Source organism: Tachypleus tridentatus, chromosome 1, assembly GCF_004210375.1.
Source record: "Tachypleus tridentatus isolate NWPU-2018 chromosome 1, ASM421037v1, whole genome shotgun sequence".
NCBI lineage: Eukaryota > Metazoa > Arthropoda > Merostomata > Xiphosura > Limulidae > Tachypleus > Tachypleus tridentatus.
In genome coordinates, this window is record NC_134825.1 from 96,923,279 (window position 1) to 96,948,113 (window position 24,835).

General features: G+C 36.6%; 1 protein-coding gene across 4 annotated transcripts in view; it reads right to left on the bottom strand.

Moving 5' to 3' along the window:
* Positions 1–20,455, bottom strand: part of LOC143256487 (N-acetylgalactosaminyltransferase 7-like) — a 63,014-nt gene extending 42,559 nt beyond the window's left edge. Inside the window, exons 1-5 of one of the 4 annotated variants that reach the window (XM_076513780.1) lie at positions 20,297–20,455; positions 19,356–19,655; positions 18,931–19,166; positions 17,846–18,012; positions 275–482 (exon numbers count right to left, since the gene is read on the bottom strand). In XM_076513780.1, coding sequence (XP_076369895.1) covers positions 275–482; positions 17,846–18,012; positions 18,931–19,166; positions 19,356–19,484 — 740 coding nt within the window. In that variant the 5' untranslated portion in view covers positions 19,485–19,655; positions 20,297–20,455. Of the gene's footprint in view, positions 1–274; positions 483–17,845; positions 18,013–18,930; positions 19,167–19,355; positions 19,656–19,818; positions 20,213–20,296 lie in introns of those variants that run through there. The other 3 variants (XM_076513787.1, XM_076513797.1, XM_076513803.1) reach the window with 3 other exon arrangements.
* Between the last annotated feature and the right edge of the window lie 4,380 nt (positions 20,456–24,835).

The window sequence follows — 24,835 nt, forward strand, 5'->3', positions numbered from 1 at the left end:
AATCACGAAAACACAACTTGTCTTCTCTATTGGTTATAAACAAGCCCTTAAGAAAATTACGTGAAACTAAACAAGATGTTTGGAAAAATGTGTTGAAAAGAATGAAGTAGGAGAAGATGCTAACTAGTTAATTTACTAAATACATTGAATTCTCAGCAACTCAAAGTGGTGGAAGGTTCTAAATTTACTCAATAAAATTTTAAAAATAAACTGCTAAAAGATCATGACATGTGCAGTTAGATCCATACCATTACAAAAGAGTTGAACAACTTACTTGTTCATGTATATAGGAGCCAGTAACGGAGGAAGCCAGTTAGTATTCACCTCACAGTGAGCATCCAGAAACAGCACAACATCTCCTTTTGATTCATGAGCTCCAAATGTACGAGAACGAATCAAGCCCTCACGCTGTTTGTTACGTAACAATCGTACTTTTCCTTTAAACTGACGAACATAATCCTCTAGTTGTCCTTTCAGGTGCTCTATTAATAAAAAACAAACAACAAATTCAATTGTCATTTACAAAGCTACAAATTTTTGAAGCATAATTTGATTGGCTTGAATTTAATGGTGCAAACCAAAGAGACTATCTGTGTCAATAAGATGCTAAATGATTGAACCAACCTTTGTAAAAAAAATTAGGAATTGTTTCATTTCTTTTTTAGAAGAAAATAATTCCCTGTAAAATGTTAAGAAGGTAAAAAACAGACTAATAAAACATAACAAACATACAAATAAACAACAAGGTAAAAATGATAATGCTAAAATATAAGATTTCTCTATCTTTATCATACTGTTGTTGAAATCCCAGAAATAAGTAAATTTAAAGAAAATTAAAAAGGCCAATAGCCTGTAAAAAACTAAACAGTCAAAATGGACATTGTCACTATAACAAATAACACTGTTAAAAGTCAACATGTCTCAAATGTTGCTGTTACTCCCAGTCATAATAATGGCATGTCAGTAAAATGTGAGCTATTGTGATGTCAGTGTCACAAAGGCCAGACAATGGTACACTGATATTAGGCAAAAGAAAGCAATAGGTTAGAAAACAGTGACTATTGTAGAATCTTGTCAAGATGACTTCTTCCTTACAATCCCAGAAGAAACAAGACAGCCAAAGAGCAATGGTAGGTTTGATCTGGAAAAGCTTGTTGGAATATTTTTCACCCCAAGCCAACTTCCAACTGGCAAAAAGCGAAGCCTTGAACACAAATCCATTGAAAATAGAGGTAGTTTATGGGATTTGGTGTACCAGAGCAGACAGATTTAGTTATGGTGTTGGTAAACTGTTCCTTCAAATATTGACATAGCCTGATACCCAGAAAAAATGGATATGAGCATATGACAAAGAAAATTGAGTGAGACAGTTAGAAATGCCAAGAAGAATATGGTAAGAAGTCACATGAAGCAATTCCAGGGCCTGTAGATAACTACGGAAGTCTGTGTAAATAGTACAGATAAAGTACTGGTTAGTTATTACATGACTCAAGGCAAGAGAGATGGCATACAACTTGAGAGTGAACATAAAAACTGTAAAGGAAAGTCTGTGCACAACTATAGAGCCATGACAAACCTAAGCAGAGCCCACAGAGGCATCGGACTTTGAACCATCTATATAAGGGACAGTTCAAAAGATGTTTCATAAAGAGAAGGTAGTACTTCCAACCTGGAGTATCTGCCTTCTTCAGGTGGTTCAGAGAAAGATCACACATGGGAATGGTAACATGTGACAAAGGGATGAGCACTCAGATACATAAGCCAAAAAAAAGGTGGAATAATGAACTGTGTTTTTACTGAATAATACAGCCCACTGAGGATGTAAAAACAATCTTAAGTGGTGTGCTGTGGCAAGAAACAGTTGAGCAGCATACTGCAGGGAGAGCGACAAATGTTGAAAATGGAGATGGTTCGTCAGACTCAGTGTACCAACACTGAACCAGCAAACTGCAGAATGCCCCTATACAGAGCTAAAGCCCCTGATGGTGAATGGGGTGCAGTATTCTAACTGCCAAAAGCTTGGCCAAACCATAGATCAGAGACCTATAATCAGTTTTGATTACAAAACATCAATCTGTTCCCCAAGAGGTTGAAGAGTGTGTGTGGAAAATGTTTAGTGTCCTAGTACACCTGATATAAGGCTCCATGGTGTGTGGAATAAAAGCCAACTTTCAGTCAAAAACAAGTCCCAAGGACTTCATTTCTGGCACTAGGGGAAGAGCGTTGTCACCGAGCTGAAGTTTGAGATCAGAATGCAATCTCTCTGCTGGTGGGAAAAGTGCATGCAAACTGTTTCAAAAAAGAAAAAACCATAGTGATTGTCCAATGCATGAGACAATTGAGGGCAGTCTAAAGCTACTGCTGGTTAATCCTCATATTCAATGACTGACACAAAATGTATAAACTGTTTGTAACAGTCAAAAAAAGCTGATGAGTGATGGTGTCAATCTTAATACTGAAAAGTGTGACACTCAAGACACAGCCTTGAAGGACTCCAAGTAGCTGTGGGAGCAAGTGAGAAAGTGTTTTAGAATCATCTGTCAAGTAAAACCTTCTTAAGAAAAATGGGCAAATGGCCACACAATCCTTAGTGTGGGTGGTCATATAAAATTCATATACCTCAATGTCATGTCACAAGCCTTTTCAAGATCAAAAATTAGGTGTTCTCTCTTGAGAAAGCTTCCCTGATCAATGTTTCAAGTCATATCAGGTGGTCCATGATAAAATGCTGTTGTCAGAATCACACTGGGCGAGTGAGAAAAGGTTGTTTGATTATAAGAACTATGAGACAAGCAATGACCATCCTCTCCAAGAGTTTTACACAGACAACTAGCTCATGAAAGCAACATTTCAACAGTATGTCCTCCTGCAAATCCAATTGTAAACAACTTGAATAAAAAGAGAAGCTGGAGATAAATGGTGCAACATATCATAATGAATATTGTTGGGTTTGACAAATACACTGCTAGACCAATAAAGAGTGAACTTTCAGTTCCACCATGGTGAATGGACAATTGTAGTTAGAGAGGCATACCTTTCCAAAAGAAGGTGGCGATATCTCAGCCAGAGTCTTGATGGCCAAGAAGGCTAGTAAGGAGGCAGAAGAGCTGAAGAGATAAGAAAATCTCTCCCAAAGGGTGTTAGCAATGTTCAATGTCCTGATATACTTGACAAAAGCTGCCTGATATGTGGAATAAAAATCAGCTTGCAGTCAAACACAAGTTCCAAGAATTTAATTTATGGCACCATCAGGATGTACTCCCCACTGACAGCAAAAGTGCAGGCAAATTGAGAGCATAGCCATCAGAGAGTAAAACTGAAAGGTGCTGAGAGGTGTACAACCTGCTGACATTACAAATCTTGTCACACACAGCACTGGAGCTGGTTGAACTAGAAATGTGGGAGGTGAATTTAACCCAAGATTCCTTCTGGCTCTGATGCTTGACCTGCCAAAGTGTAGGCATGGGCTCACTAATAAATGATGCAGTTGGAAAGAGAGGGGTACCATCAGAATATCTCCCAGGCTTGTTTTTAAGTCTTCCATGCTTCCTGGCAGGCAGGACTTTATCATAAATGAATATACCATGGAAAAATGAGTCAAGGTCACAGGAACAGAATGAGCAGCTGCCTAGGCAATATATTTAGTCACTACTCCCATGCAGTCAACAGTAGATGGTAGGATCAAGTTCTGAGAGAATGTTGAAAGAGAGCCAGTTAGGCTGGTCCAACTTTCACAGTGGCATTGACTACAGCCAGTTTCCTGCAAAATGATAGGGAAATTATCACTGCCACATGCATCACTCTTCACACTCCATGAAAAATGAGAATAGAGTCAGGGTAAGCAGACATATAGATGTATAGCATTAAAAGACTGACTGGGTGCATGAAAGTAAGTAGAAAAACCATCACTGAATACAGAGAGGTTAAGACCTGAGAGCATACTCTCCACAGAATGACATTTCCCATTAATGTCAGCCCTGCTCTGGAAGGGGCTATGTCCATTAAAATCACCCAAGAGGAGAATGGAAGATGCAACTGATCTAAAAGAACATCAAGGTCTGACTGACTGTAAGTGTGTCATGGAGACAAGTAGTTGGAACAGATACTGATAGTACTATACAAAAAAGACAAATTGCCACAGCATCAAGTGAAATGCTGGGCAACCAGCAAAGCCACACCACCATGGGTTCAACCACCACACAACCTGTCTTTTCTACAGAGGCTAAACTGCTAAAGGGTGAGGGCATTGGCAGAATAGAGGAAAGTTTCTTGTAAAGAGATAGACTAGATGGTATGAATCAATTAGGGTTTTAATGTCCTCCAAGTCAGAAATTAAGCCTTGAAAGTTCCACTATATTTAGTAGGGGATGAGAGCAGAAAACCCTTTGGTTTGTGACCATGCCACTTCTCTTTAGAAGACCGAGGTCTGTTGACCTTCATGAATTCTGTTTGACACCGAGTAAGCAGATCTTTGTCAGAACACAGGGGGTTTATTGACTGTGGGTGTGACCATGTAATGGTTTTGCATCTTAGGGCTGATAGAGAGGGATGCAAGCAGCAACCAGAAACAGATGTAGGGACAGAGACTGGAGTTAACATGGACTTGTCAACTATCTTTTTCACATAGATGCAACAAACTCTGAAGATAAGAGGAAAAGTATCTTTAGGAGGCATGGAAAGGTTGGTATGCTCACCATCAAGATGGTAGACTGTTGAGCAGCAGCCTTTGCATTTGTCAGTGTGGAAGATAAATGTTTCCATGCCTCAAGATAAGACACATTGTTCACAATCCTCAAGCATTGTACTTCTTTTTCCTTGATCCACATTGGACAAGAACAGAACTAGGAAGGGTGAGAACCACAGCTGATGAAGTGAGCTTCTGATCACATAAATCTGCTTTGTGGTCTTTCCCACCACAAAAGGTGCAACAATAAGTTGATTGATTGATTGATTTAGTGTTTTATGGCACAAAGCAGTGAGGCTATCTGCGCCAGACATTCGGTAAAAATGTAAAAAAAAATAAATAAATAAATAAATGTAGTAATAGACATAAATGGAAATGAAGGTAAAACAAAAAAGTATAAAACTAATGTTGACACCTAGTCTACAATGTTAACATAGAAGGCAGAGTATGAAGTTGGTCTTTCCAAGTTGTAAGGTATTTACTCTAGCAAAAGGTAATGATCATAACTCTAGCAAAATGGTAATGATCATAACCCGCCAGGAAGACTAACAGGTAAGTTCAAGAACCACCGTCAATCACCTGAAGTTGGCCTTTCCAGTCCTGGTTCTGGGTTATGTGTCATAGCAGCTATTATCAAAATGTAAAAGAATAAAAGTTTTAAAAGACACTCCATAAAATCGTAATAATGAGTAGCCAAATGTCCAGTAAAAAGATAAAAGTCAAGTAAATGGAGTAAAATTTGTAAAAGTAAATGAAGGTAAAAACAAAACAGCAATTAAAACAGAAAATGGCGTAAAAACCAAGGTTGACATCCAGTCAACAAAGTTGTAAAGAACTACCTGCAGCAGAATGGTAATGATCATAACCCGCCAGAAAGACTAACAGGTAAGTATAAAAACCACCGTCAGTCACCTGAAGTTGGTCTTTCCAGTCCTGGTTCCGGGTTATGAGTCAATATGGCCAGTACTAAAAAGTTAAGTAGTAAAAGTGTGAAATGATATGCAGCAAAAGTATAATAACAACTCGCCAGGACGACTAACGAGTAGTTCAAACGGATAGTTCAAACAGTAGCGTTAGTCACCTGAAGTTGGCCTTTCCAGTCCTGGTGTCGAGTTATTTAATGTTCTGGCCATTGTCCAATGTCAAATTGAAGAGAGAGATTAAAACAGTAAAAAGGAACCACAATTAAAAGGTGTAATGAATAAATATGCAACACTTAAATGAGATTAAAAAGATTAATGGCCATTAAAAATTAAAAACATTTTCAAGGTGGACAGAGTCACCATCACCAATAACTCTGTCCAATGTTACAGACAGACCCTGGGAAAAAATATGTTTAAAATATTGCCGTCGTTGAGAATTGTAACGATAACAAGAAAGTAAAAGCGTGGCTGATAGTGATTTGAGTGTTACACAAACTACACATTGGTGCATCAGTTCCAGATAAAAGAAAATGATGAGTTAAAAACTGTGACCAATGCGTAGCCTAGTGAGAACAACTTCCTCCTTCGAACTTTACGGAAGCTAGATGGCCAAAGTCCAATTTTGGGTTTGATTTGAAAAAGTTTGTTGTCACGTTGCTCACTCCAAGTGGACTGCCAGCTGGCACAGAGCCGAGCCTTGAAGACAACACCATAGTCCATGTACGGAATAGGCATAGGAGTAATGGTGCTGAAGCAGACATATTTAGCTGCCATGTCTGCAAGCTCGTTCCCGCGAATACCAACACGGCCTGGTATCCAGAAAAACTGAATTGAAGTCGCTGCTAATGAGAAATGGGCCAGTCGGTTTCGAATATCAGCGAGAATAGGATATGAGCTAACATGTAGCAATTCCAAGGCAAGTATAGAACTAAGCAAATCAGTATAAATAGTGCAGTTGGAGTACTGCTCAGCTGCAATATGATCCAGGGCAAGAGATATGGCATACAGTTCAGCAGTGAACACAGAAGCTGTAGAAGGGATTCTGCACGCAACTACTGACCCATAGCAAACCATAGTAGAGCCCACTGGATTACCTGATTTGGAACCATCTGTATAAATGGGAACTGAATGATTGTTTGAAAGATATTCATTGAATAAAAGACGGTACTTCCAATCTGGAGTATCTGCCTTTTTTAGGTGACTGAAAGAAAGATCACATTTGGGGGCTGTAATAAGCCATGGTGGGATGGGCCAACCTGTGGAATCTGCAATGTTATCCAAGGACAGTCCCAATTCATCCAATTGCGCCGGATCACGAAGGCCAAGCGGAGCAATGACAGATCGTCTGTTCTGAAAAAGTACTGCCCACCGAGGAAGGAAAACACATTTCCAGGTGGGATGCTTTGGTAAGGAATGAAGTTTCGAAGTATATTGTAAAGATAGTTGCAAATGGCGAAGGTGTAGAGAAGGTTCATGAGATTCAATGTATTTGCTTTGAACTGGAGAGGTACGGAAAGCCCCAGTGCAGAGTCAAAGTCCTTGGTGATGAATGGGGTCCAGCATCTTTAAGGCTGAGGGTCTGGCAGAGCCATAGACCATTGATCCATAATTGAGTTTCGATCTAATAAGAGCGCTATATACCTTTAACATTGAACAGCGACCTGCCCCCAAACTGCTAGAAGAGAGAACATGGAGGATGTTCAGTGCTCTTGTGCATTTGACCCAAAGCTGCTTTAAGTGTGGTATAAAGGTCAGTTTATGATCAAAGATAAGCCCCAAGAACTTGGTCTCCGGGATTACTGGCAGCAAAACTTCACCGATATGAAGTTCAGGATCAGGGTGAATACCCGTTGACGGCAAAAGTGCATGCATACAGTTTTGGAGAGAGAAATTAAAGCCGTTTGCCAGAGTCCACTTCCATTACACAATTGAGGGCGGTTTGTAGTTGCCGCTCAATATATCTCATGTTTGATGACTGACATGAGATGTGAAAGTCGTCGACATACAGCCCATTCGCAACAGTGAGAGGGAGTTGTTCAGTGATGGCATTTACATTTATACTGAAGTGTATAACACTCAATACAGAACCTTGAGGGACTCCAAGTTCCTGTACTAAAGAACGGGAAAGTGTCGAACCCACACAAACTTGGAATCTCCTGTCCATTAAAAAATTTTTTAATAAACATGGGTAGATGGCCACGTAACCCATATGTATGGAGGTCTCGCAAAACGCCATACCTCCATGTTGTGTCGTAAGCCTTCTCTATATCAAAGAATATTGATACAAGATGTTGGTGGTTGAGAAAGGCTTCTCTGATAGATGTTTCAAGACGAATTAGGTGGTCTGTGGTGGAGTGCTGTCGACTGAACCCACACTGGGTGGGCGAGAGGAGGTTGTTTGATTCAAAGAACCAAACAAGATGAGCATTAACCATCCTTTCTAATGTCTTACAGAGACAGCTTGTCAAAGCAATTGGATGGTAGTTTCAAGGAATCTTGGGATCTTTCCCTGGCTTAGAGAAAGGTAAAATAATAGTCTGGCACCAGGCATCAGGAAAAACATTCTCCTGCCAGATACAGTTGAAAACAATCAGAAGGACATCAAGAGAAGCAGGAGATAGATGGTGCAGCATGTCATAATGAATATCATCAGGTCCAACAGATGTACTGGCAGACCGATGAAGGGCCATTTTTTAGTTCCACCAGGGTAAAGGGACAATTATAATCAAAGAAACAGTCAGTTCGAAAGGAAAGAGGCGATCGTTCTGCCCGAGTCTTGACGGCCAGGAAGGTGGAGGAACAAGCAGAAGTGCTAGATACCCGGCAAAAGCTTTCACCTAGAGTGTTAGCGATGTTCCGAACATCAGTCACCTCCTGACCATCAGAGAGTAAGATCGAGAGGGGGATAGAATTGTAGTGCCCATTAACCTTTCGAATCCTGTCCCATATGATCTTGGAACTGGTGGTAGAAGGTATGCTGGTTGTGAACTTAATCCAAGATTCCTTCTGGCTTTGACGTCTTACCCACCTTGCATGTGCACGGGCCGGTTGGAAAGCAACCCGGTTTGAAAGTGTGGGATATCTACGAAAAGTATCCCAGGCCCGCTTTTGAGCCTTCCATGCTAAGTGGCAAGCAGGATTCCACCACGGACGAGGATATCGTGGAAAATGTGTCGAGGTTTTAGGAATACACTGAGCAGCTGCATGTGTAATACAGTCAGTTACCACTGCTACACAGTCGTCTACGATGGCAGGATCAAGTTCTTTGAGAGCAGTAAAAAGTGGACCAGTCTGCCTGATCCAGCTTCCACCGGGGCATGCGGGTAGGGTGGCATCGACCACGGCCAGTCTCTCTCAAAGGATCGGAAAATGATCACTGCCTAGTGGATTACTGTCAATCCTCCATGAAAAATGGGAGAATAATGAAGGGGAGCAAACTGAGAGATCAATAGCAGTAAAGGACTGACTAGGTGCATGAAAGTAAGTGGAAGAACCAGTATTGAAAAGAGAAAGATTGTGATTAGAGAGCATCCGCTCTACAGATTGGCCCCTCCCATCAATAATAGCACTTCCCAGAGGGGATGATGTCCATTAAAATCCCGTAGGATTAGAAATGGAGATGGCAATTGTTCAACGAGAGCATCAAGATCTGATTGATCATATGTCTCTCCAGGGGACAGGTACAGAGAACAAACAGTGATGGTATGACCCAAGGAAACACAGATGGCTACAGCCTCCAAGGGTGTGTTGAGTGACAAAGACAGGGTGAGCATGTGTTGATCAACCAACAGTGCCACCCCTCCATGTACTCGACCATCACACAACCTGTCATTTCTGTACAGAGAAAACTGCCAAATGGAGACAGTATCAGCAGTTTTGAGAAATGTTTCTTGTAAAGAAAGACAAACAGGATGGTAGGAAGCAATCAGCGTTTTGATATCATCCAAATTAGAACGTAAACCTCTACAGTTCAATTGTATCAAGGTGGCCATTTTTAAGAACGGGTAGGTGAAGTGGCTGGAGAACCCTTCGGTTTACGACCACGTTTTTTTTTTCTTTACTGTCTTTAGTCGAAGGAGGTCTATCAACCTCCATGGATCCTGCTCTGGGTCTGGTGGGCAGGTTTTGTTATTGGAATGGGAATCCAGTGACTGAGGGCCTTGACGAATAATTGTTTTGTCTCTTGTGGTGGGAGAAAAGATGTATCAGAAGAAATGCCTGTATTTGAAACTGAAGGGCGTGGATCTTGAGGTTTGTTGGAAGGTATGGGAGGAACAGAGATGGGTGTGGAAGTCGATTCATCAACCTTTTTTAACCATGGAGGTCAAAAGGCTTTTCATTTGTTTTGAAAACGATTCTCTTGGAGGCACAGAGAGATCTGTCTGCACTCCCACTGTAGTTGTGGAATGAAGTGCAGCAGCATATGTCGAGATGGAGTTGTGGACAGCAATTTTCGAGCCTCAGGATAACTAATGTTATGTGTCGTTTTCAAGCGCTGCACCTCTTTTCCTCCAACCATTTTGGGCAAGAATGAAAGTAAGAGGGCGAGAACCATTGCAGTTTACGCAATGTGGGTTCATGTCACAGTCATAGGCATCGTGGTCCTTGCCTCCACAGCGAGCACATGTCAGGGAACCACGACAAGATGTCCTTGAGTGGCGAATCTCTGACATTGGAAACATCGAAGAGGGTTTGGTATGTATGGCGAACCCTGCAAATGAGATAACCTGCCTTGATGGTGGCAGGTGCGTGGTGAAGTAAATGTTAAAAGCGAGGGTATTTGTTGGCAGTGTAACTCCATCTTTGCAGTGGAGATGCCTCACTGCAGAAACTCCTTGAGTGGAGAGACCAGCGAGAATCTCTGACTCGGGAGCGTTCTTCAAATCCCTTTCAACAATAACTCCTCGTGAAGAATTCAAGGTAGCATGGGGTGTAACCTCAACAGGTATATCCCCAATTGCCTTTGAATTCAAAAGGAGTTCACTGTGTTGGGATGTGGATGTTTCAACCAATATGTCACCAGATGAAAGTTTCTTAACTGATTTTGGAGAGCCAGCAAGTCCCTCTAGTCCCTTTTGAATAAAAAAAGGGGACATTTGCCCTAAAGGTTTTCGAAGAGAATGTAATATAAGAAAATGAGGTGCGTGTGTTACTGATGTTGAAGATTGCTGTTCTGAGTATTCAAGACGTGGTCACTTACCCATTGACTGTTTTTTTACAATTTTATTTAAATTTTTAGAGGATCCATAGGAAAAAGGAAAAATTTCGGTACCCACTGACCCTACCCACCAAGGAGCCCTACAAGGGGATGCACTACAAAGTCACGCAAGGACAATGCAGCAACGCCAGGGTTTCGTGAGCACTATACCCAAACACCAGCATCAGGCACAATGTCCACAACACCCGTTGACAACTTCCAACACTGGTACTTGGTTGACTCTAGCCCAAGTGGACCAGCCGATTGACCCAAGGGGGGCCACCCAAAGGCCGCCCGTCTACAGGAATTCGAGGCCAAAGTGGTGTGTTAGGATTGGACACCTCAACCACCAGGATCCTCTCCTCCCCTTCACAGGTCGCCACGCACGGTAAACACGTGGGTGGATGTTTAGATCCCAGAGAAGGTAACCAGATAGAACAGAACCTTCCCTGGGAGGTCCCCTCACCACGTACAGGAATCCACACCGAGGGGGCAACAATAAGAGTCACAGAAAAGGTTTAATGTGACCAAACCACTGGCATTATGAACACTGGGGAGAGTTAGGGATATAGGGTTGATCCTTACAATGCAAGTAACCAACCTTCATGGATGTAGGGATATATGGAGAAATGAACATAAAAATGACAAGGTGGGTAAAGACGAAGTACCCCATCTTTACAGGTGTAGATGTTGCATGGCTGAAACACCTTGATTGGAAAGACCAGTGCAAATCTCTAACTCAGGAATGTATAGAAGACCCCTTTCAACAATAATTCCTCAAGATGTATTCAGGATAGCATGAGGAAAGCCTAAACAGACAAATTCCCCAAAAATCTTGAACTTCAAGAGAAATTCACTGTATTTTGGTTTTGATGTTTCAACCATAATGTTTCCAGATCTTACTTTTGAAACAGATTTCAAAGAGCTAGTAAGCCCTTCCAATTCCTTCTGAATAAAAAAAATGGCAACATTTGCCTATGGGACTTTTCAGATAGAATAAAATAAGGAATCAAGGTACATTATCAACTGTAGCTTGGGCCTGAGTATTAAAAGCCCTCAGTGTGTGGTTGCTTACTAGTCAAAGGTTGTTTAACCTTTGCAGTTAGTGGATGAGAGGTGTGAGAAGCCATGAGAAAAAAATGTTTGGTGTGCACTGACACATCCCAACAGGAAGCTCATGACAGGACATGCTGCAGAGCCAAAGCAATAAGCACATCAGAAATGCAAGGGTTTTGTGGAAACTGTACCTAAACACCAGCATCAGACAAAAGGTCCACAACACCAGTTGGGAATATCCAATATTGGTACTTGGTTGACCCTAGCTTCAGAGGACCAGCTAACTGATCCTGATTAGGCCATATGTCTACAGGAATTCAAAGCCAAAGTGGTGTGTTGGGGATGGTTCACTCAACCACCAGGATATCATCACCTACATTTCATGAGTCACCACACACAGCAAACAAATGTGTGGACATTCAGATCCCAGAGAAGCTAAGCTGAAAAAATGGAACCTTCTCTGAGAAGTCTCCTGAACACATATAGACATACATACATATGTATAGAAGATAATTTTTACCTTAATAAACACAACCCACCCCTCTATGTGATTTACTCAGCAAAATGAAAGTGTAAAAATTATGGAAATTTCATTAGTTTCTATGATAAATTTAGACTGTCTTATTTATTTGTTAGAATGTGATAAAATTAATTTAAAAATAGTCAGAACAATTTAGTTCTAAACTGACATATAAGCATCTCAAACGTTTTCCCTTAAAATATATGTACATTTACTTCATGGGTTTTTCATATTACAGTTTAAAAGGATGAAGTGTAAAGAAATGCCAACTACTACCTCAAAATATTGTTTGAAGAAATTCTACACAAAGAATCTACATTAACTTGTTTCAGTACCATTCTGCTTTCATGTTTTCTAAAAATACACCATACACACATTTACAAATACTGAAGGAACTTCCCAAGCCTATAAAAAGACAATTTACTTAACTTTCCTAAAATTCCTTAAAAATTCTAAAAACACATACAGATTTCAAGTGAGCATACAAATAACTTGTGAATACACAACCTGCTGACTAATTTTAGTAAACATTACTTTTTCAGTTTCTTTTCTCTTAATAAAAGAATTAAATTAAAACACTAAAAATAATCTGTTTTTTTCAATTTATTTAAATTATTAAGGTTGGAATCTAAAAGTTATTTTTAACAAGCCTTTTATTCAAGTACTACACATAATCTGCAGTCAGAATTCTGACATTTTGAGAAAATATTCTTAGCTTTTCGGAAAGAAAAAAAGCTGTTTTGTTGTCAAAATGTTATTCATTACATCAAAATACTATTAATAACAAATGTAAAAATTCGGCAGTTGCTGCATAATGTTGTAATTTTAATTTTATAATACAAAAACTTTTATGCTCTTCTAATCCTATGGGTGATGGCATCAAATGCCTAAATTTTATAAAAAAGCCATGTATTTTAATGTATTTATGCTATTTTCCAGCAAAAGATAATTTATTTGCCAAGTATATTTTACATCGATAACTAAGTTTTAAAATTAAATGCCAGAGAAAAGCACAAACAAATACTTATTTGCCATAAACTGTTTACAATGTGAATTATAAATTTGCATTTCTTGTTGGTAATTATATGAATGGCTACTAAAGTTGGGTAACAAGTTCCCTAGTTGACTATGAAGAACCTCAAGTTAATCACAAATAACAAGAAACCATAATGGCAATATTTCAATTACTTGGACAACTGAAATAAATGAAAATGGAAGTAATAGAAATATTAATTCCAACTAGTTTATTATTTTCATGACAATTGATTTAATCATAATTTTAATTAGTCAATTATTTTACATGACACTAATTTATTTAATTAATGCTCATAGGTAATCAATTATATTGAGTAATCAAATTGCCCAGAATTAACTATTAGAAAAATAAAAAAAACTTTAAAGCTTACAACTTCTACTTATATTTATCAAATTAGTTGTTCAAAGCATGCAACTTGTATTTGTGTTTTACATCCTGCATAAATTCAGCACCATGATTTTTATTTCTGAAACACAAGTTTATTCTGTATCCCTTACTATTAAGACAAATATTTCTAGTTTAAAATTTGATAAGCACATTAACCACTTATGAAATACCAAGCTTTCTTGATAACAAATCTGTATAATCTATCCATCCATTTAAATCTTCCATGTATTACAAAAAAACCTGATAATTTCATAACATGTAGGACCAAAAAGACCCTTTGCTCTCCCATCCACTAAGCCAAACTAAAACTATAAAATAATAATAGTAATAAAATTTAAAGCCAGCCATTATCATTCAAATATCTATCATATTTATTCCCTCCACAACATCTGAAGGCATCCCATTCCATAGCCAGCCACCCAATTTGAAAAATAAAACTGCCTTAGCTGAAGACAGCATCAACTTTTCCTAAATCTATATTTGTGTTTCCTAGTTCTATAATTCTTGCTGCTATGTGTGAAAAATGTTGATGCATCAGCATTATCAATTCATTTTACAATCTTAAACACTTCAATTAGATTCCCTCTAGCTCTTCTTCTATTAAGAGAAAGGAATTTTAAGGATCTTATTCTCTCATTATCCCCTCCATCCCAGATATCATTTTAATAGTCCTCACACGAACCCTAACAATTCAATATCTTTCCTGAGGTAAGAAACCCAAGATTGAACACATTATTCCAAATATGGATGAACCAGTGATCTATACAATGAAATTATAACCTTTTTAAGACTTATCCAATATTTCTGAAAATACAACTTAAAATTCTATTTGCTCTACCACCATTTGGATGGCTTAAGAAACTGATCAACCATTACGCCAAGATTCTTTTCTTTCATGACACTCTTACAGTTATTCCCATCCAAATAAAACTTAATTCAAATTATGATAGCTCACATGCAATATTTTGCAATTACCATAATTAACACTCATCTGCCATTTATTTGCCCCGAATTACTAAATTATCTAAATCATTTTGTAAAGCAACAACATCCACTTCACAGCCAGTGACAAAAACCTTGATATCATTAGCAAATTTAAATAATTTATTGATCATTCCTTTACCCATGTTATAAATGTAAATCAAACAAGCAATAGTCCTAAGAATGAGCCATGAAATAAACCACTTACAACATTAATCTAGTTTGACTGAACCCCATTTATTACAACCCTCAGTTTTGTTCCATAAAGCCACTTTTCGCTCCAGTTAGTTAAATTATCTTCCCATACCTACAGAGATAAGTTTCTTTACAAGCCTTTTACGTGGCATTTTGTCGAATTCCTTCTGAAAATTCAGATACATCAAATTTACATCCTTACTCTCATATACATATGCAGTAACATTTTCAAAGCATATCAAAAGATTTGTAACACAAGACATCTCTTAGTAAAACCACAATGACTATCTGATAAAATTCTAAACTTTGTTAAATGACTTTGTAAAACATCTTTACCAGATTTTCCAAAACCTTTCCCACAAATGATGTAACAATTGGGACAACTTCTATTACCTTCCCTGATGATAGGAATGACATTAGCTAATTTCCAATCTGTTGGCACTTGTCCACTATTCAAGGGCTAACAAAACATTGTGGCAAGTGGCTCACATATCCAATCCTTGACCTCCTTTATAATCCTTGGGAAAATATTATCTGGCTCAAGGAATTATTTTTTAAACTTCCCAATTTTATTTTAACAAGCTCAGAATTTATGCAATTGTCATGTTCAATTCTGTTTTCATCTAGCAATTGTTCAAGATGAGGAATATTGTTTAAGTCCATAGTGTTCATTCTTATGTTTTCAGTCAACTTTTTTCATACACCCTTTTGGATGTCCTAATTTCATGTTTGACCAGCTTTCTTTATCTTCTATAATCTAATAAATAGTTGTTAACAAAGAGCTCATTTTAAATTTCTTCTTACTACTACTGTTTAATTTGGGTCACTTAACTGTATTTGAACACTTTATTAGGTTTATAATTGAAAATGTGATAGCCAAGCCTAGTTAATAAAGTAAATAAATAATAATGCTACTTTTTTACTTTATATTATACTTAATATTTTTACATTCAATGTCAGTATTTAGTGGTCACACAAAAATACAGTATCTTTTTAACTGTTTATTAAACATAAGTTATTTTTACTGATATTAACCACAAAAACATATGATCAAATTATCATTAAAGCTAAAACATAAGCATATGCCATTCATAAACATTTTCAAGCAAAGATCATTCAAAAGAGAAAATCCTTCTTTTGCAGTTTTTCATTCCAGCATGTTTACTTACAAATGGGGTTTGAAATAAATGCTAGCAAACTTATCAAATTGCTGGTTAATGTTGCATCATTTTTGTTGCAGCATGCAAACATTTATAATTTATGTATATCTACAAATAGAGTTTAAAATTAAAGCTAGCAAAGTATGAAATTTCTTAATGTTGCATCTTTTTTTTTTTTTTTTACTATAACTTAGAAGGTAGAAAAAAATGCTAATACAAGTTTCAGAAAGAAGATTCACTGATTCTTATACCTCTGTTTATATTGCAAAATTCTGAATTCAGAAGGTTACTGAAATTGTGATTAATAAAGATTGTTTAGTTTGCTTGTGATATGCTGGCTTTGTAATCTCCATTTGAGCTGCAAAACATACTTAGAATAAGTACCAGAAAGTAGAGATGAGACCACAGGTTCAACTTATTTGATTTGTTGCCATGGTAATTAATATCTGGACCAGACAGCTAGAATCATGTGGTCACTACAGTGCAGTTTCGTCAAAAGTGTGGTTAGAAATTTTGCACCAATGTGTTTGCTCATTGGAGGTAATAATGAAATAGAAACCACAAACTTATTTTCTTTTTCCATATATAATGCTTCTAATGCTTTGCTAGGTTTTAGCATTTAAACCATAATTTATAATACAATGATACAACTTGTGCACAGTAATTTTTCTTTTCAAGTGTTTATATGGCTATATGTATTTTGGTATACACTAAGACATCATCAGGAAGTTTTAAATGCAAGTCAGTTCACATACTCATCTTATCTTTATAAACAAATTACTGTAGTAATTATTTACAATAGGAATGAATGCACAAGTAACAGAATTCTAATTTTATATTTTAATAAAATATATTATAGTACACAGAGACCATCATCAGTGGAGTAGTGTAGACTCTATCCAAGCTATTGTGGCCTAGGTACATCGATTTCCTCTCAAACTGAACAATGTTTAGCTTTTGTGAAATAGTCACAATACTTATAAAAGCACAGTTCAATACATATTATTAAAAAGTTTTAATCCTCAAATGTATATGGAAAAAAAAAGTGACACAGAAGATTTATACATATAAATATGACAGATACATACTTATTAACATTCACTGTATCAAATAATTAATTATAAAAGTTATTTGTAAAGAGTAATAATGTTGTTACGCTTTCAAAGGTTAAAGTTGAGACCTTAACGTGACACTACATGGTTGCTTTAAATCTATAACAATTCCTTACTTTATTCTGAATAAAGTCACTATTTACTTAACATCTACTCAGTGACAAGTTCCACTGACTCACAGTGCTTTTAAGTAAGACATCATGAAAACAAAATATTGAAATTATAATAAAAAAAGAAAAAAAAAGAAAAAATTATCATAAGAATGAACTATGAGCAAGTCGTAACATTTACAGAGTTAATAAATTTTATTAAATATTTCACTTACAAAATCCACTGTGCAACAGGAACTGAAGCAGATGTAACATACTATTCTATAAGAACTATTTATAAATGGAAAGAACATGTGGCTATTACACAAATATTATACTGAATTTTACAGTTATTTATATCTGTGTTAATGGCAAACTTCTTAACTGCTGCTTGATGACTGTTGGACACTAACACATTAGCTTATCTTATGTAAAACAACATAATTGAAACCATACATACCATCTTTCAAACACACTTAAGAATGGCAAATTATCATACATATACCTTTATCACTGTCATCATCAACTAGTACAACTTCTTTCAAAAACTGGGGTGGAGATCGGTTTAGAACACTGTGGACTGTTCGTAGTAGTGTTGACCATCCTTCATTATGGAATACAATAACAACACTTGTAGTAGGTAAATTCTTTGGATAATGCCAGTAGCGACATCTGAAAAAAGAAAGCAGATTAAGTAAAAACATACCAATTAAAATCATTATTCTAAATTTTCTAACCTTTAAGTCTCTTCTAAAATTATGTCATTCAAGACTTTTTTTTTTTTATGTTGGGCATTCTTAACATATGTCTAATGAATTATTTTATTGAAGATACAGTATGTTAATATGTGTAAAACAAATATCAAAACATAGATTAAAATAAATCTATTGTATAGAATACAATGTTTTACATAACATTTAATTAATTATTAAAATTTTATCAGGTATCAGCACACCATAGTATATTATAACAACACTGCTAAACATTTTATTATGACTAATAATGTCACCCACATTTCAACTGATATAAAGAAGTTACAATGTAGGTTTAGCTTAGAATAATATAATTAACTGATTACCTTACTACCTGTAGTTAATGTAATGACTAGAAATGTATTAAAACCTAGCTTTTATTCTAAATTTTGTTTTGCATCAAAGTGTTACTTTTAAAATAATATGTAGCAACTACTTTAAAGTTACGAGTACACTGCAAAATAGGAGAATATTTCTTACTACATACTATACATTACTTTTCAACAATCTGATTTCAGCTTTATATTTTCAACAAAAAGTACTTTATTACCTTATAATATAACACAAATTAACAATTCTGCAAGAAATAAAGAACAGTAATATAACATAAAGCACATGCCAATGCAATCATGCTAGCTTATTTTATTTACTGCAATAACAGCATACATTGTTCTTTTTCTGGCTGTTATAGCTTCCTGTTGTGGTATGTAGTTGCAGTATAAACTCATCATATACCTAACACACATGTAGCTAGAAAAAACAATAGACATGCTCACAAAATGATGAAATAATAACATGGTAGTGATAAACAGAAAAAAATGGGAAATTAACAACTTACTCCTCATGTCGAATATCAGGGATAGAACGGTCAAGGGTCACTTGGTCACTAACCACCATGTTCATTCCATACTCCATCATTACTGAGGCAACTTCATTTTGGTCTTCTCCTCTACCAGCATAGGGTTTCCCACCTTCTCCAGGTCCTTCTCGCAACGTATTAGAGGAAAGTGGTTCAAAGTTTCCAAGAATTCCTTCCTTGTATATAGGTCCTTGCTTTAGGTTGAGGTGTGTATTCTTCAAAAGTTTGAATTAAATACATAAACTTTAGTTAAAATCTTTACACATTTAAAACTAAAACAACAGAAAACATTATAACTTAATGAACCAAACCATCAGAATAAAATCCTATTTTAATCCCTTAATCACACTGTAAGAACAACAACAATCTGAATGAATTACATAGGTGTCTAAATAAACACTTACCTTTTTGATTAATTTTTCTTGTTGCTCAACTTGTGTTTTTGGTTTTGGCATGAAAAAGGCTACAGTCAATATCAAAATGATGATTAAAAGGCTGACTTTCAACAGTCGACTCTTCCGTAATAAGAGCATTTTCACTTCTTTATAGAGATGTCTCTTTAAACATATCACCAATGTAGTAATAACAAATGTTTAAAAAGGACAACTTTCACACAATTATTACTTATATCTTCCTCCTCTTAATCTCCTACAATGTGAAGGCCTCCACTACTTCTGATGGTAATTCCTCCCATGTCAATTAACCTGTTAAAGAAATAAAAGTTTTAATTATTGTCAAGTCTGTCTTGTCCAAATCTTAAAACTTTTATCCACTCATCCTATTATCTCACAATACAGCATAAAGAAACCACAGGCTTTCATCCTATTTACTGTCTATAATCTTGTAAACTTCAATAAGAGCACCTACTATCCTTCTCAAGAGAGAATATGAGATTTAATTTGTCTTTATAATACTTCAATCCCCAATTATCTTTCTAGCCCTTCTCTGAATCCTTTTGGTTTTCCAAGTCACTATCCTTTTCGAATAACACTAAGTAAAAAGCCTGGAAAGTTTGTAAATTATATTATGTACCACTTAAACATTTTGCCCAACTTTATCATATCACCAACACCGACCTCTGAAGAGTGTAGCTTGTTAAACACTATGTACAGCAAAAATAATGACATCACCATGACAAGCACGATTCTCCAATTTTCAGTCTTAACCCGCCAGATTATCATACGAATTGCGTGGCTGGACTCCAGAACAACGTCCTTATATTAGCATTATAAGTAGTACCAGCAATACTACAACTTAAAACTACTGGTATTAATACACTCTACAGTAATAGTACTAGTTACTGACAAATTGGTCGAGTGATTAAAACCTTCAAAACAATACACACCAAGTGATAAAAAGTAGAACTGTCTGGAATAAATAATATATAAAACTTTTCTTTTCGTTGTATACAAAAATTTACGGTATTAATTTTGTTTAAGCATTTTTAAACCATGTAGAAGTTTCCCACACGTCACCACATGTCAAAACACTATCTCCCTCTGGTGAATAAAAAATTGAGACCGCTTTCGTTTGCTTCTTTGTAACAACATATGATAATTTTTCTTTCTGTTTGATAGAATTATAACGATTTGTCTACTAGTAGATTTTTTTATAAAACTGTCATAACCACTGTAGTCTTTCACATATTGTTCATGTCTTGACTACACGCCAACAGCAGGACTCCGCCAGTACAGCTTAATGTCTACGGATTTACCAGGCTAAAATCATATATATGTAAAAACTGTTCGTTTGGGTTGAGAAATTTTTTTTACGTAGAGGAGCGAACAACGTTTCGACTTTCTTCGGTCATCCTAAATAAAGTTTTCATTTTAAGAGTCCATCCAGAGAGGGAGGTGACTGAATAGTATATTGAGGGCAACAGGATCGAAACTCGTCACCGATCATGCCTTTTCAGCTTTGCCGATCAATCTCGATGAAAAGAGTTTGTTTTGTTTGTTTGTTTTGGAATTTCGCACAAAGCTACTCGAGGGCTATCTGTGCTAGCCGTCCCTAATTTAGCAGTGTAAGACTAGAGGGAAGGCAGCTAGTCATCACCACCCACCGCCAACTCTTGGGCTACTCTTTTACCAACGAATAGTGGGATTGACCGTCACATTATACACCCCCACGGCTGGGAGGGCGAGCATGTTTAGCGCGACGCGGGCGCGAACCCGCGACCCTCGGATTACGAGTCGCACGCCTTACGCGCTTGGCCATGCCGGGCCATGATGTAAAGAGTAACTGGTAAGTTGGAGGTCGATAACGTTGACGAGTTGTCATCTCTTTAGTTTATTATTTCAAATTAACGACGCCTTGCGCAGTTAATTCTGGGGTAGTTTGGAGCGAAATTTAACAAACAAGAGATTCTGGTAAACCTTTATAGAATTAGGAGAATATTCTGTCAATGTAATGTTTTTAATTAGCAGACTAATCACAATAAAATTGAAATCTTTTCATGTATTTTAACTGAACATTTCAAGTCTCGGAACCGAAGAAGGTTTTTTTTAAAAAGATTTATTTGACTTTGTTCAACTCTATGTAAATGATGCACAAATTCCATCAAGGGATAAAACTTGTGAAGTCTAAAAGAAAAGTCTTCCCCCTTATTCTTGACTTTTGAAATGTGTATTTATACTGATTTCAGGACTTGCATCAATGTTGTTGTTGTTCTGAATTAAGCACAAAGGTACGCAATGGGCTATCTGTGCTCTGCCTACCACGGGTATCGAAACCCGGTTTTTAGCGTTGTAAGTCCGCAGACATACCGCTGAGCCACTGGGGGGCATTACATCAATCTAAAAAGTATTACAAACCTAAATCATTTCATCATAATATTAATGAAGATGTGGAACAGGTGTCTGATTTGGTAAACTTCAAAATAAAATATTTTAGTGATATTATTGATATATGAAAAATTTGAGAATGAAAGTAAGAAATCAAGATCTCTTTGGGAAACGGAAACTAAAGTAAGTATTTGAAACTACATAAAATGGTTTAGTATTAAAAACCGAAGTATATAAAGAAAATGTATAAATAATAACACTCAGTAAAAAAAAGTTTTATGTGTTTTACCTTCATTTTATATCCCTCGTTAAACAAAATTCAGTGTTATATAAAGATAATGCAAATATAAGGGTACGTAGTAGTACAAAAATTCAATTTATTTTGAATGCGACCAAAAAAATGACGTTATGATAATTTTTTTTCCCATGATGATATCAACATAATCTACGACGCTTAGGTGGCCAGATTTCGAATTCAAAAAAACCGGGACAACCCGGTCTTTGGCTCAAATTTTAAAATTGTTAATACAAAATAGAAATAATTTAACATTTATTCAAGTTACTTTGGATTTATTTAACTATTTCACACTTTGTCTAAATATATTAAAGTGGCACTGTTTTTGAAATCATTTCAACTACTTTTTTGGAGTTAGACACATAATCATCAACTGATGCAGGTCCAAAACGGTATTACTAACTAAAACACCTGCTTAGACGGAGGATTTTTCACCAACGGAAATTTGGAGAGAGTTTGGCAGCAGGAGAGTCTGTGTTACAACAATAAACAAGTCAAGTAGGCCTATTACATTAATCATTCGATGTGACGTCTTACACAAAATATAGTAGCATCAACTCCCTCAGCACGCATGCACTACTCACATCACAATTGGTTATCCCAAAAGAAAAACAAGGAAGACATATCTTATAGGTTTGACAAGTCTCACCAATAACTAATATCACAACTAACTTCTAAACAGTGTATTAAATATTTTGATCTTTTCCAAAAGAAAGAGTTTGCTACATTAAAAGGAAATAGCTCAGAATAATGTATAACTAGGGCAAAAGCAATTTAGCCACATTTTGTAGCCAATTCTCCATAAAGGTAATATAGCTTAATATTCAGAAACGTATTTAGGGTATACTCGGTGGGCTGAGCAGATAGCCTTTGTGACTTTGCTAAAAGTAAAACACACACACACACAATTTAGGGTATAAGTTTCACAATTTGCACTTAAAATGACAATGTTGCACCTAACTTCCAAACATGTCTTTCTCAAAATTAGAGAAATGAGATTCTCATAGTGGTTTTTAACTCATAGCTTCAAATATGTTGATGCTGTCGGCTTCACAATTGAATATGCATTACACTATATAACAAAATCTTCACTTTTCCTTGTTCCTGGGCAGAAAATGTTATTTCCCAATTGCTTATGCCTAAAGTAAACGGAAAAGACCTATTTTTCTCTTCAAACTTTGCTTTTTTGACCTTGGTAATGACATTTTCAAATTTACCTATTTTTCAGAACATTCCAGGTAGATTCAGTCCTGAGGCAATTGAAATTGCCTGTAACCCGAAACGAGTGGCGCCTCTTCATTGATAGCTCATCCAGAAGTCTCAAAGCTGTACTGCTCCATAACGGGAATAAGTATTCGTCTCTTCTTCTGGCTCATTCTGTGCACCTCAAAAAGGAATACAACAGCGTCAAGACCTCGCAAGAAGCCTTGAAGTATGATGAGTATGGCTGGGAGGTTATCGGAGACTTCAAAATAGTGGCATTCCTGATGGATCTCCAAGGAGGCTTTACCAAGTTTCCCTGTTATATTTGCCCTTGGGACAGAAAAGGCACTGCAGAGCATGACAACAGAAAGCGCTGGCCACAACGGACCAAGTTCTCTGTGGGGAGGCACAATGTCAAGTGTGAACCACTAGTAGACCTCCAGAAGGTGTTGTTCCCACCATTGCACATAAAATTGGGTCTTATGAAACAATTTGTCACAGCTCTTGATAAGGAGTCTGCAGCCTTCAAGCATCTTCGAGACTTCTTCCATAAGCTGTCTGAGGTAAAGGTCAAAGCTGGTGTCTTCATTGGACCACAAATAAAGAAGATCCTGGAGTTACAGAATTCCCCAAGAAGCTCAATAGGAAGGGGAAAAAAGCTTGGGGCAGCTTTGTTGCAGTGGTTCGGGGCTTCTTGGGCAATCACAAGGCCGCAAATTATGTGGAACTGGTTAAGGCTCTGGTGAAGAACTATGGAAAAATGAGCTGCAGGATGTCCCTGAAAGTTCATATCCTAGACGCTCATCTTGATAAATTCAAGAACATGGAAGCATATTCAGAGGAGCAAGGCGAGCGCTTCCTTCAAGATATACCAGACTTTGGACGCCGCGACCAAGGAGTGTATAACGTAAACATGATGAGAGACTATATTTGGGGGCTGATATGTGAAAGTAATTTACATTACAGTCGCAAATCTCGAGAAACTATTCACTGTTAAATATTTTTGTATAACTTTAGTATAAATACATGGAAATTTTGATTCATATGCTGTTTTATTCAGACCTTATGTAAATGCAAATGTGCAAATTTGCTCGTTTTTACATAGAAAATAGGTTAATTTCTAAATTTCATTACCCAAGTCACAAAAGCAAAGTTTGAAGAGAATAATGGTAAATTTCTGTACTTTTACAGCATAAGCAATTAAGAAATAATACATACTATCCACTAGCAAAATTTCTGTTACATAGTGTTATTAGTGTATCCATAACGTCAACTAAAGTAAAGTTGATAAAAAAAAGTTTGGTTTTGTATTAAATGAACATTAAGGAGTCACTGCTGTAAATGTCCATCCTAGGACATACTCATTAGCGCCGTAATTTGATCTTGAATTATTTTTCGAACTTTTTTCTTAATTTAGACTAATTCTTCACGTCCCATCAAAGTCTGGACCCATTTTTCAAGTTTTTAGAAGTTATCAGGAATACAAGACATTTCTTTGGTATATTTTTTGTTTCTACAGTATTTAAGTTAGACATAATGGTAATGTTACAGAACATGTGCCAGAATATGTCTTTGTACGTATTTCAATGTTTTCTTACAAAAG